Here is an 18,659-nt window from a genome sequence, read left to right on the forward strand (position 1 = left end):
CTACACGCTGTGCAGCCCCCCCTACACGCTGTGCAGCCCCCCCTACACGCTGTGCAGCCCCCCCTACACGCTGTGCAGCCCCCCCCCTACACGCTGTACAGCCCCCCCTACACGCTGTACAGCCCCCCCTACACGCTGTGCAGCCCCCCCTACACGCTGTGCAGCCCCCCCCTACACGCTGTGCAGCCCCCCCCCTACACGCTGTGCAGCCCCCCCCTACACGCTGTGCAGCCCCCCCTACACGCTGTGCAGCCCCCCCTACACGCTGTGCAGCCCCCCCCTACACGCTGTGCAGCCCCCCTACACGCTGTGCAGCCCCCCCCTACACGCTGTGCAGCCCCCCCTACACGCTGTGCAGCCCCCCCTACACGCTGTGCAGCCCCCCCCCCCTACACGCTGTGCAGCCCCCCCCTACACGCTGTGCAGCCCCCCCCCCTACACGCTGTGCAGCCCCCCCCCCTACACGCTGTGCAGCCCCCCCCTACACGCTGTGCAGCCCCCCCCACACGCTGTGCAGCCCCCCCTACACGCTGTACAGCCCCCCCCTACACGCTGTGCAGCCCCCCCCTACACGCTGTGCAGCCCCCCCTACACGCTGTGCAGCCCCCCCCCTACACGCTGTGCAGCCCCCCCCCTACACGCTGTGCAGCCCCCCCCTACACGCTGTGCAGCCCCCCCTACACGCTGTGCAGCCCCCCCTACACGCTGTGCAGCCCCCCCCCTACACGCTGTGCAGCCCCCCCCCTACACGCTGTGCAGCCCCCCCCCTACACGCTGTGCAGCCCCCCCCCTACACGCTGTGCAGCCCCCCCCCTACACGCTGTGCAGCCCCCCCCCTACACGCTGTGCAGCCCCCCCTACACGCTGTGCAGCCCCACCTACACCTACAACGCCCCAGAGTCCACCCCTGCAGCGCCCCCAGAGTCCACCCTTACACTTCTCCTCTCTGTCACTCAGTCTTTGAAAGCCCAGGTTTAAACTAAAACCTGTACAGCCGAGGTTCTACTTTCCCACTGACCGATACTTTTCTCATTTCTCTTTGTCTCTTTCCCTCCAGACCAAAGCCAACCTGGTGACTCCCAGAAACGGAGAGCCTCTGATTGCTGCTATTCAAGACTTTCTGACAGGTCAGCCATTGTGTTACAGCAATAGCCAATCATTGTTTGTCGCAGCAGGGCCTGACAGCCAATCAAATGGCTATTTTGTCAGATGATTGAGGCCTTTGACGTCTGTATTAGTGAGTGTCTCAAACTGCTCGTTGTTAGGTGGAGAAAGGTTTTGACATGGTGATCATGTGATCAACCTGATGGAAGATGTCTCCCTGACGCTCTCCCATCTGTTCGCTACATTAGATAGATGTGTCACAGCTCGTCTCATCATAACGATGTCATCTGTTCACTACATTAGATAGATGTGTCACAGCTCGTCTCATCATAACGATGTCATCTGTTCACTACATTAGATAGATGTGTCACAGCTCGTCTCATCGTAACGATGTCATCTGTTCACTACATTAGATAGATGTGTCACAGCTCGTCTCATCATAACGATGTCATCTGTTCACTACATTAGATAGATGTGTCACAGCTCGTCTCATCATAACGATGTCATCTGTTCACTACATTAGATAGATGTGTCACAGCTCGTCTCATCATAACGATGTCATCTGTTCACTACATTAGATAGATGTGTCACAGCTCGTCTCATCATAACGATGTCATCTGTTCGCTACATTAGATAGATGTGTCACAGCTCGTCTCATCATAACGATGTCATCTGTTCACTACATTAGATAGATGTGTCACAGCTCGTCTCATCATAACGATGTCATCTGTTCGCTACATTAGATAGATGTGTCACAGCTCGTCTCATCATAACTCCCATCTGTTCACTACATTTGATAGATGTGTCACAGCTCGTCTCATCATAACGATGTCATCTGTTCACTACATTAGATAGATGTGTCACAGCTCGTCTCATCATAACTCCCATCTGTTCACTACATTTGATAGATGTGTCACAGCTCGTCTCATCATAACGATGTCATCTGTTCACTACATTAGATAGATGTGTCACAGCTCGTCTCATCATAACGATGTCATCTGTTCACTACATTAGATAGATGTGTCACAGCTCGTCTCATCATAACGATGTCATCTGTTCACTACATTAGATAGATGTCACAGCTCGTCTCATCATAACGATGTCATCTGTTCACTACATTAGATAGATGTCACAGCTCGTCTCATCATAACGATGTCATCTGTTCACTACATTAGATAGATGTGTCACAGCTCGTCTCATCATAACGATGTCATCTGTTCACTACATTAGATAGATGTGTCACAGCTCGTCTCATCATAACTCCCATCTGTTCACTACATTAGATAGATGTGTCACAGCTCGTCTCATCATAACGATGTCATCTGTTCACTACATTAGATAGATGTCACAGCTCGTCTCATCATAACGATGTCATCTGTTCACTACATTTGATAGATGTGTCACAGCTCGTCTCATCATAACGATGTCATCTGTTCACTACATTAGATAGATGTGTCACAGCTCGTCTCATCATAACGATGTCATCTGTTCACTACATTAGATAGATGTGTCACAGCTCGTCTCATCATAACTCCCATCTGTTCACTGCATTAGATAGATGTGTCACAGCTCGTCTCATCATAACGATGTCATCTGTTCACTACATTAGATAGATGTCACAGCTCGTCTCATCATAACGATGTCATCTGTTCACTACATTAGATAGATGTGTCACAGCTCGTCTCATCATAACGATGTCATCTGTTCACTACATTAGATAGATGTGTCACAGCTCGTCTCATCATAACGATGTCATCTGTTCACTACATTAGATAGATGTGTCACAGCTCGTCTCATCATAACGATGTCATCTGTTCACTACATTAGATAGATGTGTCACAGCTCGTCTCATCATAACGATGTCATCTGTTCACTACATTAGATAGATGTGTCACAGCTCGTCTCATCATAACGATGTCATCTGTTCACTACATTAGATAGATGTGTCACAGCTCGTCTCATCATAACGATGTCATCTGTTCACTACATTAGATAGATGTGTCACAGCTCGTCTCATCATAACGATGTCATCTGTTCACTACATTAGATAGATGTCACAGCTCGTCTCATCGTAACGATGTCATCTGTTCACTACATTAGATAGATGTGTCACAGCTCGTCTCATCGTAACGATGTCATCTGTTCACTACATTAGATAGATGTGTCACAGCTCGTCTCATCATAACGATGTCATCTGTTCACTACATTAGATAGATGTGTCACAGCTCGTCTCATCATAACGATGTCATCTGTTCACTACATTAGATAGATGTGTCACAGCTCGTCTCATCATAACGATGTCATCTGTTCACTACATTAGATAGATGTGTCACAGCTCGTCTCATCATAACTCCCATCTGTTCACTACATTAGATAGATGTGTCACAGCTCGTCTCATCATAACTCCCATCTGTTCACTACATTAGATAGATGTGTCACAGCTCGTCTCATCGTAACGATGTCATCTGTTCACTACATTAGATAGATGTGTCACAGCTCGTCTCATCGTAACGATGTCATCTGTTCACTACATTAGATAGATGTGTCACAGCTCGTCTCATCATAACGATGTCATCTGTTCACTACATTAGATAGATGTGTCACAGCTCGTCTCATCATAACGATGTCATCTGTTCACTACATTTGATAGATGTGTCACAGCTCGTCTCATCATAACGATGTCATCTGTTCACTACATTAGATAGATGTCACAGCTCGTCTCATCATAACGATGTCATCTGTTCACTACATTTGATAGATGTGTCACAGCTCGTCTCATCATAACGATGTCATCTTCGTTATACAGCTGCTTTGCTTGTGTTTTAACAAGAGGTCCCAATCTGGATAGTCAACACCTTGATGGGGCTTCTTCATACTGACTTTATTATCCACTAGGGTTTGACATTTTGAAACTGAATTCAGGAAGATGAGCTTATGTCAAATATTAAAAAATATACATGTTATGAAAGTACAGTCCCAGAGCTTTGGTCTGTTATGAAACATGGGAAAGTTATGCTTCTTTGCCGTTTAGGTTACTGTAATTATTTTTAATGAGCACGGCCTTATTTCTATTACAGCATATTGGATGACTGTCATTCATATTCACCCAGTTCAATGTAACAGTGATAGGTTTAGGTTACTGTCATTCATATTCACCCAGTTCAATGTAACAGTGATAGGTTTAGGTTACTGTCATTCATATTCACCCAGTTCAATGTAACAGTGATAGGTTTAGGTTACTGTCATTCATATTCCATTCACCCAGTTCAATGTAACAGTGATAGGTTTAGGTTACTGTCATTCATATTCCATTCACCCAGCTCAATGTAACAGTGATAGGTTTAGGTTACTGTCATTCATATTCCATTCACCCAGTTCAATGTAACAGTGATAGATTTAGGTTACTGTCATTCATATTCCATTCACCCAGTTCAATGTAACAGTGATAGGTTTAGGTTACTGTCATTCATATTCCATTCACCCAGTTCAATGTAACAGCAATAGGTTTAGGCTACTACATGATACTCACATTTTCCCTGTACCCTTCATGAGGTTGCTACAAACTAGCCTATGAATGAAAGTTTACAACAGGTTGAGAGAAATTTGAGTAATCAAAGTGACCGACATTGGCACATTCAATAACGCCTTGCACACTCTTGCCTGCATCTAGCTGACCTAGGGTGTAATCATTACATTCTGACCAGACCGGACACGTCGCGTTAGCAAGCGTCACAAAATACATTTAGAAATCCATGTTATTCTATTATGTTTATCATTTTCGTTCAGCTTTCTTCCGTTTTAAGAATTGGTTTTCAACAGAATCAATGGAATGAATACACCCCTGATCACACGCAAACACAGTTCACTTTCATAGCCGCCACATACAAACAGCATGAACATTTTGCTCGTTGTATAATTCCTTCTTGCATCTATGCGCTCTTATCCTCATCTTTTCCCTTCGCTTGTGGATTCAGTGCACAACACATCAGCTGTCTGTGACCAGGCGAAAAAAAACTTTCCAAGCCAAACCTTCATATTGTAGCCGCTAACCGCTACACGCAGCCTACATCGTTGTCAACATATTAGCTAACGATGTTAGTAACGTCATAGTCAACATTGCTACTAGAACTAACGCGTTAGTAATCCCGCTAAAATCATGCAGTACAGTTTAGCAGTTACACCGGCGGGCCCCGGTGGCAATAAATTTAATAAAGCAAAAGCTCACCTTGACTTGAAAGAGTTCCAGTGTTGAACTGTCATAGCCAGCTAGCTAACATAGCATCCCTATCTGTTTGAGCGGGTGTTTGAGTAGGCTAAACTAGCTAGCTGCATTCGCTAGCTAATTGAAAGTGAAAAAGAGAGAACTAAATATAGCTGTCTTGCTCTCTCTCTCTCTCTCTGTTGCTTCTCCTTCATGAAATAAATACATTTGTTCAAAACTGTTCAACGTTTCTTTCTCTCTCTTTGAGTCAACTACCACATTTTATACACTGCAGTGCTAGCTAGCTGTAGCTTATCCTTTCAGTACTAGATTCATTCTCTGATCCTTTGATTGGGTGAACAACATTTTCAGTTCATACTGAATAATTTCTAATAGGTTAAAGGACATCCTCCGGAAGTTGTCATGATTACTGTGTAAGTCTATGGAAGGGGGTGAGAACCATGAGACTCCTAGGGTGTTCTATTGAAGTCAATGTACCCAGAGGAGGACAGAAACTAGCTGTCCTCCGGCTACACCATGGTGCTACCCTACAGAGTGCTGTTGAGGTTACTGTAGACCTTCATCGCAAAACAGTGTATTTTAATCAATTATTTGGTGACGTGAATATATTTAGTATAGTTTAATCTAAAAATATTCACTATTTGAGGCTCCCCTGCTCTCGATGATCCCCCCCCTCCATTATCAGCCAATCATGGAGCCTGTCTTTCTCCCTATAGAGCTCAGTGCTTTACTCCTTGGCTAAACTAGGCTCTTAATTTCACATTTTTATTCATATTTACGGATTCCAGACAAGTTTGTAATTAAGTCATATGAAAGTTCACATGTTCAAGAAGGCTTTTCTGCAATGAAAAAAATGTAATATATTTAGTTTTTTAGTTTTCCGTCTGTGCTGTGAAGTAGGAAACAGAGTCGAATGCCTACGATCCTGAATCCGGACACATCAATGTCAAAATGCCATCTTTGTATTTATCATATTTGGAGAAAGTGTGGCCTAATATTTCTTAGGAAGACAATAGCTGTATGTTTCACACTCCACATTTCAACACCCTACTCTTCTCCTCTCTCGCCTTTCTTCACAGGAGCCTACCTGTTGACCCTGAAGGACACTTTCTTCGATAGGTCTAAAGCCTGCCAGATAGTGGCCTCTATCCTGGTGGGGGTGGATGAGAAGATCAAGATAGCTCTCCCACACCCTGCCATACTCAAGGTACGGCTCTCCTTGGTTCAACTGAATGATGGGACTGGGCCGACAGCTGTTGTTCTCTGTCGTGAGGGGAAAAAATCTAGAAAGTCACTGGGAGTCATATAGAGTGACTTTCTTTAGTAGTTAAATATCAGTTGGTCTGAGAGTCACTGGGAGTCAGTAACTTTAGTAGTTAAATATCAGTTGGTCTGAAAGTCACTGGGAGTCAGAGTGACTTTAGTAGTTAAATATCAGTTGGTCTGAAAGTCACTGGGAGTCAGAGTGACTTTCTTTAGTAGTTAAATATCAGTTGGTCTGAAAGTCACTGGGAGTCAGAGTGACTTTAGTAGTTAAATATCAGTGGTCTGCAACTCGTCAATCATTTGGGTGTTGGTCTTTTTGTTGTCAGTCCATCATGACTCTGTTGTCAGTCCATCATGACTCTGTTGTCAGTCCATCATGACTCTGTTGTCAGTCCATCATGACTCTGTTGTCAGTCCACCATGACTCTGTTGTCAGTCCACCATGACTCTGTTGTCAGTCCACCATGACTCTGTTGTCAGTCCATCATGACTCTGTTGTCAGTCCATCATGACTCTGTTGTCAGTCCATCATGACTCTGTTGTCAGTCCATCATGACTCTGTTGTCAGTCCATCATGACTCTGTTGTCTGTTGTTAGCCCATGACTCTGTTGTCAGTCCATCATGACTCTGTTGTCAGTCCACCATGACTCTGTTGTCAGTCCACCATGACTCTGTTGTCAGTCCACCATGACTCTGTTGTCAGTCCGCCATGACTCTGTTGTCAGTCCACCATGACTCTGTTGTCAGTCCATCATGACTCTGTTGTCTGTCCATCATGACTCTGTTGTCAGTCCGCCATGACTCTGTTGTCTGTTGTCAGTCCACCATGACTCTGTTGTCTGTTGTTAGCCCATGACTCTGTTGTCTGTTGTTAGCCCATGACACTGTTGTCTGTTGTCAGCCCATGACTCTGTTGTCAGTCCATCATGACTCTGTTGTCAGTCCATCATGACTCTGTTGTCAGTCCACCATGACTCTGTTGTCAGTCCACCATGACTCTGTTGTCAGTCCATCATGACTCTGTTGTCAGTCCATCATGACTCTGTTGTCAGTCCATCATGACTCTGTTGTCAGTCCATCATGACTCTGTTGTCAGTCCGCCATGACTCTGTTGTCAGTCCGCCATGACTCTGTTGTCAGTCCGCCATGACTCTGTTGTCAGTCCACCATGACTCTGTTGTCTGTTGTCAGTCCACCATGACTCTGTTGTCTGTTGTCAGTCCACCATGACTCTGTTGTCTGTTGTTAGCCCATGACACTGTTGTCTGTTGTCAGTCCACCATGACTCTGTTGTCTGTCCGCCATGACTCTGTTGTCTGTTGTCAGTCCACCATGACTCTGTTGTCTGTTGTTAGCCCATGACACTGTTGTCTGTTGTTAGCCCATGACTCTGTTGTCTGTTGTTAGCCCATGACACTGTTGTCTGTTGTCAGCCCATGACTCTGTTGTCAGTCCATCATGACTCTGTTGTCAGTCCATCATGACTCTGTTGTCAGTCCACCATGACTCTGTTGTCAGTCCATCATGACTCTGTTGTCAGTCCATCATGACTCTGTTGTCAGTCCATCATGACTCTGTTGTCAGTCCGCCATGACTCTGTTGTCAGTCCACCATGACTCTGTTGTCAGTCCACCATGACTCTGTTGTCAGTCCACCATGACTCTGTTGTCTGTTGTCAGTCCACCATGACTCTGTTGTCTGTTGTTAGCCCATGACTCTGTTGTCTGTTGTTAGCCCATGACACTGTTGTCTGTTGTCAGCCCATGACTCTGTTGTCAGTCCATCATGACTCTGTTGTCAGTCCATCATGACTCTGTTGTCAGTCCACCATGACTCTGTTGTCAGTCCATCATGACTCTGTTGTCAGTCCATCATGACTCTGTTGTCAGTCCATCATGACTCTGTTGTCAGTCCATCATGACTCTGTTGTCAGTCCATCATGACTCTGTTGTCAGTCCGCCATGACTCTGTTGTCAGTCCGCCATGACTCTGTTGTCAGTCCGCCATGACTCTGTTGTCAGTCCACCATGACTCTGTTGTCTGTTGTCAGTCCACCATGACTCTGTTGTCTGTTGTCAGTCCACCATGACTCTGTTGTCTGTTGTTAGCCCATGACACTGTTGTCTGTTGTCAGTCCACCATGACTCTGTTGTCTGTCCGCCATGACTCTGTTGTCAGTCCACCATGACTCTGTTGTCTGTTGTCAGTCCACCATGACTCTGTTGTCTGTTGTTAGCCCATGACACTGTTGTCTGTTGTTAGCCCATGACACTGTTGTCTGTTGTTAGCCCATGACACTGTTGTCTGTTGTTAGCCCATGACTCTGTTGTCAGTCCATCATGACTCTGTTGTCAGTCCATCATGACTCTGTTGTCAGTCCATCATGACTCTGTTGTCAGTCCATTATGACTCTGTTGTCAGTCCATCATGACTCTGTTGTCAGTCCATCATGACTCTGTTGTCAGTCCACCATGACTCTGCTGTCAGTCCATCATGACTCTGTTGTCTGTTGTTAGCCCATGACACTGTTGTCTGTTGTTAGCCCATGACTCTGTTGTCAGTCCATCATGACTCTGTTGTCAGTCCATCATGACTCTGTTGTCAGTCCATCATGACTCTGTTGTCAGTCCATCATGACTCTGTTGTCAGTCCATCATGACTCTGTTGTCAGTCCGCCATGACTCTGTTGTCAGTCCATCATGACTCTGTTGTCAGTCCGCCATGACTCTGTTGTCAGTCCACCATGACTCTGTTGTCAGTCCGCCATGACTCTGCTGTCAGTCCATCATGACTCTGTTGTCTGTTGTTAGCCCATGACTCTGTTGTCTGTTGTTAGCCCATGACTCTGTTGTCTGTTGTTAGCCCATGACACTGTTGTCTGTTGTTAGCCCATGACTCTGTTGTCTGTTGTTAGCCCATGACTCTGTTGTCTGTTGTTAGCCCATGATACTGTTGTCTGTTGTTAGCCCATGACACTGTTGTCTGTTGTTAGCCCATGACTCTGTTGTCTGTTGTTAGCCCATGACACTGTTGTTAGCCCATGACTCTGTTGTCTGTTGTTAGCCCATGACTCTGTTGTCTGTTGTTAGCCCGTGACTCTGTTGTCTGTTGTCAGCCCGTGACACTGTTGTTAGCCCATGACTCTGTTGTCTGTTGTTAGCCCGTGACTCTGTTGTCTGTTGTTAGCCCATGACACTGTTGTCTGTTGTTAGCCCGTGACACTGTTGTTAGCCCATGACTCTGTTGTCTGTTGTTAGCCCCTGACTCTGTTGTCTGTTGTTAGCCCGTGACACTGTTGTCTGTTATTAGCCCGTGACTCTGTTGTCTGTTATTAGCCTGTGACTCTGTTGTCTGTTATTAGCCTGTGACTCTGTTGTCTGTTGTTAGCCCATGACACTGTTGTCTGTTGTTAGCCCATGACACTGTTGTTAGCCCATGACTCTGTTGTCTGTTGTTAGCCCATGACTCTGTTGTCTGTTGTTAGCCCATGACACTGTTGTCTGTTGTTAGCCCATGACTCTGTTGTCTGTTGTTAGCCCGTGACACTGTTGTTAGCCCATGACTCTGTTGTCTGTTGTTAGCCCATGACTCTGTTGTTAGCCCATGACACTGTTGTTAGCCCATGACACTGTTGTCTGTTGTTAGCCCATGACACTGTTGTCTGTTGTTAGCCCGTGACTCTGTTGTCTGTTGTTAGCCCGTGACTCTGTTGTCTGTTGTTAGCCCATGACTCTGTTGTCTGTTGTTAGCCCGTGACTCTGTTGTCTGTTATTAGCCCGTGACTCTGTTGTCTGTTATTAGCCCATGACTCTGTTGTCTGTTATTAGCCCGTGACACTGTTGTCTGTTATTAGCCCGTGACACTGTTGTCTGTTGTTAGCCCATGACACTGTTGTCTGTTGTTAGCCCGTGACACTGTTGTTAGCCCATGACTCTGTTGTCTGTTGTTAGCCCATGACACTGTTGTCTGTTGTTAGCCCATGACACTGTTGTTAGCCCGTGACACTGTTGTCTGTTGTTAGCCCATGACTCTGTTGTCTGTTGTTAGCACGTGACACTGTTGTTAGCCCGTGACACTGTTGTCTGTTGTCAGCCCATGACACTGTTGTCTGTTGTTAGCCCATGACACTGTTGTTAGCCCATGACTCTGGTGTCTGTTGTTAGCCTGTGACACTGTTGTCTGTTGTTAGCCCGTGACACTGTTGTCTGTTGTTAGCCCATGACACTGTTGTTAGCCCGTGACACTGTTGTCTGTTGTTAGCCCATGACACTGTTGTCTGTTGTTAGCCCATGACACTGTTGTTAGCCCATGACACTGTTGTCTGTTATTAGCCCGTGACACTGTTGTCTGTTGTTAGCCCGTGACACTGTTGTCTGTTGTTAGCCCGTGACACTGTTGTCTGTTGTTAGCCCGTGACACTGTTGTCTGTTGTTAGCCCATGACTCTGTTGTCTGTTGTTAGCCCGTGACACTGTTGTCTGTTGTTAGCCCGTGACACTGTGGACAGGGAAGCAGCTCTTTGGTCTGATCCTGAAGCCCAGTAAGGACTGTCCAGTCAAGGCCAACCTGAGGACCAAGGGAAAACAGTACAGCGGCAAAGGAGAGGACCTCTGTAGCAACGACTCATGTGAGTTCCTCCTCATGCCTCTCTAGTGTCTTCATCCATAAAAGACATATCATCTGATTCAATTATTCACATTTAAATATAATTCTATTACTATAATCAGATTCAACTATTCTGATTCATTATTCCAAAACTATGATTCTCTCTGTCTCTCTCTCTGTCTCTCTCTCTGTCTCTCTCTCTGTCTCTCTCTCTGTCTCTCTCTCTGTCTCTCTCTCTGTCTCTCTCTCTGTCTCTGTCTCTCTCTCTCTCTCTCTCTCTCTCTCTCTCTCTCTCTCTCTCTCTCTCTCTCTCTCTATCTGTGCCTCTCTCTCTATCTGTGCCTCTCTCTCTATCTGTGCCTCTCTCTCTATCTGTGCCTCTCTCTCTATCTGTGCCTCTCTCTGTGTCTCTCTATCTCTCTCTCTCTCTCTCTCTCTCTCTCTGTGTCTCTCTCTGTGTCTCTCTCTGTGTCTCTCTCTGTGTCTCTCTCTGTGTCTCTCTCTGTGTCTCTCTCTGTGTCTCTGTCTCTGTGTCTCTCTCTGTGTCTCTCTCTCTCTCTCTCTCTCTCTGTCTCTCTGTGTGTCTCTCTGTCTCTGTCTGTCTCTCTCTCTCTCTCTCTCTCTCTCTCTCTCTCTCTCTCTCTCTCTCTCTCTCTCTCTCTCTCTCTCTCTCTCTCTCTCTCTGTGTCTCTGTCTCTCTCTCTCTCTCTCTGTGTCTCTGTCTCTCTCTGTGTCTCTCTCTGTGTCTCTGTCTCTGTGTCTCTCTGTCTGTCTCTCTCTGTGTCTCTGTCTCTCTGTGTGTCTCTCTGTGTCTCTCTGTCTGTCTCTCTGTGTGTCTCTCTGTCTCTGTCTGTCTGTCTCTCTCTCTCTCTCTCTCTCTCTCTCGCTCTCTCTCTCTCTATCTGTGTCTCTCTCTCTGTGTCTCTCTATGTCTCTCTCTCTGTGTCTCTCTGTCTCTCTCTCTGTGTCTCTCTGTCTCTCTGTCTGTCTCTCTGTCTCTCTGTCTGTCTCTCTGTGTCTCTCTGTGTCTCTCTGTGTGTCTCTCTGTGTCTCTCTGTCTGTCTGTCTGTCTCTCTGTGTGTCTCTCTGTGTCTCTCTGTCTGTCTCTCTCTCTCTCTCTGTGTCTCTCTCTCTCTCTCTGTGTCTCTCTCTCGCTCGCTCTGTGTCTCTCTCTCTCTCTGCGTCTCTCTCTCTCTCTGTCAGTCGTGGTGATCCAGAACAGTGAGTTGATGTGTGGTACCATGGATAAGGGCACGTTGGGCTCTGGCTCCAAGAAGAACATATTCTACATCCTGCTGAGAGACTGGGGGCAGCTGGAGGCAGCCAACGCCATGTCTCGCCTGGCCCGCATCGCGCCTACATACCTCTGTACGTCCACCGCCGCCCGTACTGACATGTTCTCTTCTGTCAATACTTCAAAGATGCTATACTGACCTGCAGTTTACTGATGATGTAGTGTGATCTAATTATATAATAGTAATATACTGTAGGTTTACGTCCCTTTATGGTTAATGCTTTGAACATGCTGTACTGTGATCTAATGCTATATAATGGTAATACAGTGGGGCAAAAAAGTATTTAGTCAGCCACCAATTGTGCAAGTTCTCCCACTTAAAAAGATGAGAGAGGCCTGTAATTTTCATCATAGGTGCACTTTAACTATGACAGACAAAATGAGGGAAAAAAATCCAGAAAATCACATTGTAGGATTTTTAATGAATTTATTTGCAAATTATGGTGGAAAATAAGTATTTGGTCAATAACAAAAGTTTATCTCAATACTTTGTTATATACCCTTTGTTGGCAATGACAGAGGTCAAACGTTTTCTGTAAGTCTTCACAAGGTTTTCACACACTGTTGCTGGTATTTTGGCCCATTCCTCCATGCAGATCTCCTCTAGAGCAGTGATGTTTTGGGGCTGTTGCTGGGCAACACGGACTTTCAACTCCCTCCAAAGATGTTCTATGGGGTTGAAATCTGGAGACTGGCTAGGCCACTCCAGGACCTTGAAATGCTTCTTACGAAGCCACTCCTTCGTTGCCCGGGCGGTGTGTTTGGGATCATTGTCATGCTGAAAGACCCAGCCACGTTTCATCTTCAATGCCCTTGCTGATGGTAGGCTTTGTTACTTTGGTCCCAGCTCTCTGCAGGTCATTCACTAGGTCCCCCCGTGTGGTTCTGGGATTTTTGCTCACCGTTCTTGTGATCATTTTGACCCCACGGGGTGAGATCTTGCGTGGAGCCCCAGATCGAGGGAGATTATCAGTGGTCTTGTATGTCTTCCATTTCCTAATAATTGCTCCCACAGTTGATTTCTTCAAACCAAGCTGCTTACCTATTGCAGATTCAGTCTTCCCAGCCTGGTGCAGGTCTACAATTTTGTTTCTGGTGTCCTTTGACAGCTCTTTGGTCTTGGCCATAGTGGAGTTTGGAGTGTGACTGTTTGAGGTTGTGGACAGGTGTCTTTTATACTGATAACAAGTTCAAACAGGTGCCATTAATACAGATAACGAGTGGAGGACAGAGGAGCCTCTTAAAGAAGAAGTTACAGGTCTGTGAGAGCCAGAAATCTTGCTTGTTTGTAGGTGACCAAATACTTATTTTCCACCATAATTTGCAAATAAATTCATTAAAAATCCTACAATGTGATTTTCTGGAATTTTCTTTCTCATTTTGTCTGTCATAGTTGAAGTGTACCTATGATGAAAATTACAGGCCTCGCATCTTTTTAAGTGGGAGAACTTGCACAATTGGTGGCTGACTAAATACTTTTTTGCCCCACTGTATACTGTAGGTTTACATCCCTTTCTGATAATGCTTTGAACATGCTCAATACTAAATGCGTTCTCGTACTTTACAATGCTTGTTTTAGTTTGCTCATTTTAGTTTTCCCGTTGCCCAACATTTGGCTACAGTGTGCCCTACTGAACATGACCGTTATAAACCCTTGCAGCCAATCGGGGTTTCTCCATCGGTATTGGTGACGTGACCCCAGGCCAGGGTCTGCTGAAGGCCAAACAGGACCTGCTGGACGGAGGCTATGCCAAGTGTGACGAGTACATCGAGGCCCTGAAGACGGGCAAACTGCAGCAACAGCCAGGCTGCACGGCTGAGGAGACGCTGGAGGTACTATAAACACAAGATAACCAATCAGGTACCCCCTAGACTAGATAACTCTTAGCTTAGTCACTTCTCTCAATTTGATGCTGCAAAAACGTTGCCTTTTTAGCAGCCGTCATTTGATGTACTTTTGCAAGAGGATGTGATTATTCAAGTCAGGATTCACTGCTGAGGAGACCGTGGAGTTACTATAAACACAAGATAACCAATCAGATTAGTATCCTTTTACATTTCCTGGAGTCAACTGATGCTTTTCAGTGGTGTTTTTTTTTAAGGATATAGTTAAGCACAATGATGACGTCTCCCTTCACCTGAAGCCTGTCTTTACCTCAAGCTTGGTCCAAACTGAATCAATCCCCCACCCCCCTTAAACTAGCTGATATTTCTGGTATCCCCAAATCAAACACCCCCTTAAACTAGCTGACATTTCTGGTATCCCCAAATCAAACAGCCACCATGAGCTTTGTCTATTGTCTGGTGCTCCTTCTAGACCAGCTACTGTATCTATTGTCTGGTGCTCCTTCTAGACCAGCTACTGTATCTATTGTCTGGTGCTCCTTCTAGACCAGCTACTGTATCTATTGTCTGGTGCTCCTTCTAGACCAGCTACTGTATCTATTGTCTGGTGCTCCTTCTAGACCAGCTACTGTATCTATTGTCTGGTGCTCCTTCTAGAGCAGCTACTGTATCTATTGTCTGGTGCTCCTTCTAGACCAGCTACTGTATCTATTGTCTGGTGCTCCTTCTAGACCAGCTACTGTATCTATTGTCTGGTGCTCCTTCTAGACCAGCTACTGTATCTATTGTCTGGTGCTCCTTCTAGACCAGCTACTGTATCTATTGTCTGGTGCTCCTTCTAGACCAGCTACTGTATCTATTGTCTGGTGCTCCTTCTAGAGCAGCTACTGTATCTATTGTCTGGTGCTCCTTCTAGACCAGCTACTGTATCTATTGTCTGGTGCTCCTTCTAGAGCAGCTACTGTATCTATTGTCTGGTGCTCCTTCTAGAGCAGCTACTGTATCTATTGTCTGGTGCTCCTTCTAGAGCAGCTACTGTATCTATTGTCTGATGCTCCTTCTAGAGCAGCTACTGTATCTATTGTCTGATGCTCCTTCTAGAGCAGCTACTGTATCTATTGTCTGATGCTCCTTCTAGAGCAGCTACTGTATCTATTGTCTGGTGCTCCTTCTAGAGCAGCTACTGTATCTATTGTCTGGTGCTCCTTCTAGAGCAGCTACTGTATCTATTGTCTGGTGCTCCTTCTAGAGCAGCTACTGTATCTATTGTCTGGTGCTCCTTCTAGACCAGCTACTGTATCTATTGTCTATAGCTGATGTCTGGTGCTCCTTCTAGACCAGCTACTGTATCTATTGTCTGGTGTTCCTTCTAGACCAGCTACTGTATCTATTGTCTGGTGTTCCTTCTAGACCAGCTACTGTATCTATTGTCTGGTGCTCCTTCTAGACCAGCTACTGTATCTATTGTCTGGTGCTCCTTCTAGAGCAGCTACTGTATCTATTGTCTGGTGCTCCTTCTAGACCAGCTACTGTATCTATTGTCTGGTGCTCCTTCTAGAGCAGCTACTGTATCTATTGTCTGGTGCTCCTTCTAGACCAGCTACTGTATCTATTGTCTATAGCTGATGTCTGGTGCTCCTTCTAGACCAGCTACTGTATCTATTGTCTGGTGCTCCTTCTAGAGCAGCTACTGTATCTATTGTCTGGTGCTCCTTCTAGAGCAGCTACTGTATCTATTGTCTGGTGCTCCTTCTAGACCAGCTACTGTATCTATTGTCTGGTGCTCCTTCTAGACCAGCTACTGTATCTATTGTCTGGTGCTCCTTCTAGAGCAGCTACTGTATCTATTGTCTGGTGCTCCTTCTAGACCAGCTACTGTATCTATTGTCTGGTGCTCCTTCTAGAGCAGCTACTGTATCTATTGTCTGGTGCTCCTTCTAGAGCAGCTACTTTAGTGTGGTGGCCTTTTGAAAGCAGGTAGGTCATCATCTCTGCTTCAGACTGATGTGAGGAGGAGAGAGAGCACTTTCTTTTGTAATGGTGGGTCTATTTTGGAGGTGTATCTATTACCTGTGGATTAGAGTGATAATGATGTGTCTCAACAGGCCCTCATCCTGAAGGAGCTGTCTGTTATCAGAGACCATGCCGGCAGCGCCTGCCTCAGAGAACTGGACAAGACCAACAGTCCTCTGATTATGGCTCTGTGTGGCTCCAAAGGTAGGTCAACTAACCAGCCGTGGAGGTTTAAATGCTGCCTTAACCACACACACACACACAGTCACACACACATACACTAATCACGTGTCAGGAGCTCTGCCTCTACACACTTCTAATAATAAGGACTAAGTGGTTCTTATTCACTTCAACTAAGACTTCCTGATTCGCTCTGATTTTATTGGCCATTAGAGTGCTGTTGTCATGGGAACAGCTAGGCTATACTCTAAAGTTTGTTTTATGGATTATTAGGGGCTAGTACTGACCTGTAGCTGACCTGTATGCTAATATAGCCATTATAATTGCCTTATTTCATTTTTTCCCTGCTTTAGGCTCTTTAATTATCTGTTTATGGTAGGATGTACAGTATAGTTTATAGACCAGGACTAAAAACTATGCTCAATGGAGATTCTCCACAGATTTCAAAAGCTTAGTCTGTGTCCGGGAAACCAGCCCATGGGTTTAAGGCTGTGGTCGGCGACAGGCAGCCCACGGGCCAAAACCGGCCTGCAACTTTTTTTGTGTGTAAAAAATGACTGTGAAATCACCAGGAATTTAGCTAAAAAATGAGTTTAATTTAGGAAATCTGTTCTCAAGTATTCCAACGAAGAAAGAAAAAAGAGAAGTGATCAAGGTGTGACATTATTTTGGGTCTTAGTTGTCAATTTGCAGTGATCAAAATGATTATAGTTATGTTCAGGCCCTCCCGACCATTCACTCCGCCAAAAATCAGTCCCCGGGGCTGAATCTAGTCTCCCTACCCCTGGTTCTAGTCTCCCTCCCCCTGGTTCTAGTCTCCCTCCCCCTGGTTCTAGTCTCCCTCCCCCTGGTTCTAGTCTGCCTGGTTCTAGTCTCCCTCCCCCTGGTTCTAGTCTCCCTGGTTCTAGTCTCCCTGGTTCTAGTCTCCCTGGTTCTAGTCTCCCTGGTTCTAGTCTCCCTCCCCCTGGTTCTAGTCTCCCTGGTTCTAGTCTCCCTCCCCCTGGTTCTAGTCTCCCTGGTTCTAGTCTCCCTTCCCCTGGGTCTAGTCTCCCTGGTTCTAGTCTCCCTCCCCCTGGTTCTAGTCTCCCTGGTTCTAGTCTCCCTCCCCCTGGTTCTAGTCTCCCTGGTTCTAGTCTCCCTTCCCCTGGGTCTAGTCTCCCTGGTTCTAGTCTCCCTCCCCCCGGTTCTAGTCTCCCTGGTTCTAGTCTCCCTCCCCCTGGTTCTAGTCTCCCTCCCCCCGGTTCTAGTCTCCCTGGTTCTAGTCTCCCTCCCCCTGGTTCTAGTCTCCCTCCCCCTGGTTCTAGTCTCCCTGGTTCTAGTCTCCCTACCCCTGGTTCTAGTCTCCCTGGTTCTAGTCTCCCTGGTTCTAGTCTCCCTGGTTCTAGTCTCCCTGGTTCTAGTCTCCCTACCCCTGGTTTAAGGTAAACAAGTTGGTGTAATGGTAATGCCCTTAAATCCTTTTCCCATCACATCTCTTCTCCCTGTTGTAGACTCTCATCAACATCTCTCCATCATTATGTCTCTTCTCCCTGCTGTAGACTCTCATCAACATCTATTCATTATGTCTCTTCTCCCTGCTGTAGACTCTCATCATCAACATCTCTCCATCATTATGTCTCTTCTCCCTGTTGTAGACTCTCATCAACATCGCTCCATTATGTCTCTTCTCCCTGCTGTAGACTCTTTCATCAACATCTCTCCATTATGTCTCTTCTCCCTGTTGTAGACTCTCATCATCAACATCTCTCCATCATTATGTCTCTTCTCCCTGCTGTAGACTCTTTCATCAACATCTCTCCATTATGTCTCTTCTCCCTGTTGTAGACTCTCTCATCAACATCTCTCCATCATTATGTCTCTTCTCCCTGCTGTAGACTCTCTCATCAACATCTCTCCATCATTATGTCTCTTCTCCCTGCTGTAGACTCTCATCATCAACATCTCTCCATTATGTCTCTTCTCCCTGTTGTAGACTCTCATCATCAACATCTCTCCATCATTATGTCTCTTCTCCCTGCTGTAGACTCTTTCATCAACATCTCTCCATTATGTCTCTTCTCCCTGTTGTAGACTCTCTCATCAACATCTCTCCATCATTATGTCTCTTCTCCCTGTTGTAGACTCTCATCA

At 45.9% G+C, this 18,659-nt stretch overlaps 1 protein-coding gene across 2 annotated transcripts in view; it reads left to right on the top strand.

Annotated features, from left to right (window-relative positions):
* The window catches only part of LOC120017466 (DNA-directed RNA polymerase III subunit RPC1), an 83,370-nt gene that overhangs the window by 12,970 nt on the left and 51,741 nt on the right, over positions 1-18,659 (top strand). For both annotated transcript variants that reach the window (XM_038960222.1, XM_038960223.1), the window contains exons 12-17: positions 1,058-1,127; positions 6,406-6,533; positions 11,081-11,219; positions 12,401-12,565; positions 14,152-14,324; positions 16,442-16,553. In XM_038960222.1, the coding sequence (XP_038816150.1) occupies positions 1,058-1,127; positions 6,406-6,533; positions 11,081-11,219; positions 12,401-12,565; positions 14,152-14,324; positions 16,442-16,553 (787 nt within the window). The remainder of the gene's footprint in view (positions 1-1,057; positions 1,128-6,405; positions 6,534-11,080; positions 11,220-12,400; positions 12,566-14,151; positions 14,325-16,441; positions 16,554-18,659) is intronic.

Source organism: Salvelinus namaycush, chromosome 22, assembly GCF_016432855.1.
Source record: "Salvelinus namaycush isolate Seneca chromosome 22, SaNama_1.0, whole genome shotgun sequence".
Taxonomy (NCBI): Eukaryota; Metazoa; Chordata; class Actinopteri; order Salmoniformes; family Salmonidae; genus Salvelinus; species Salvelinus namaycush.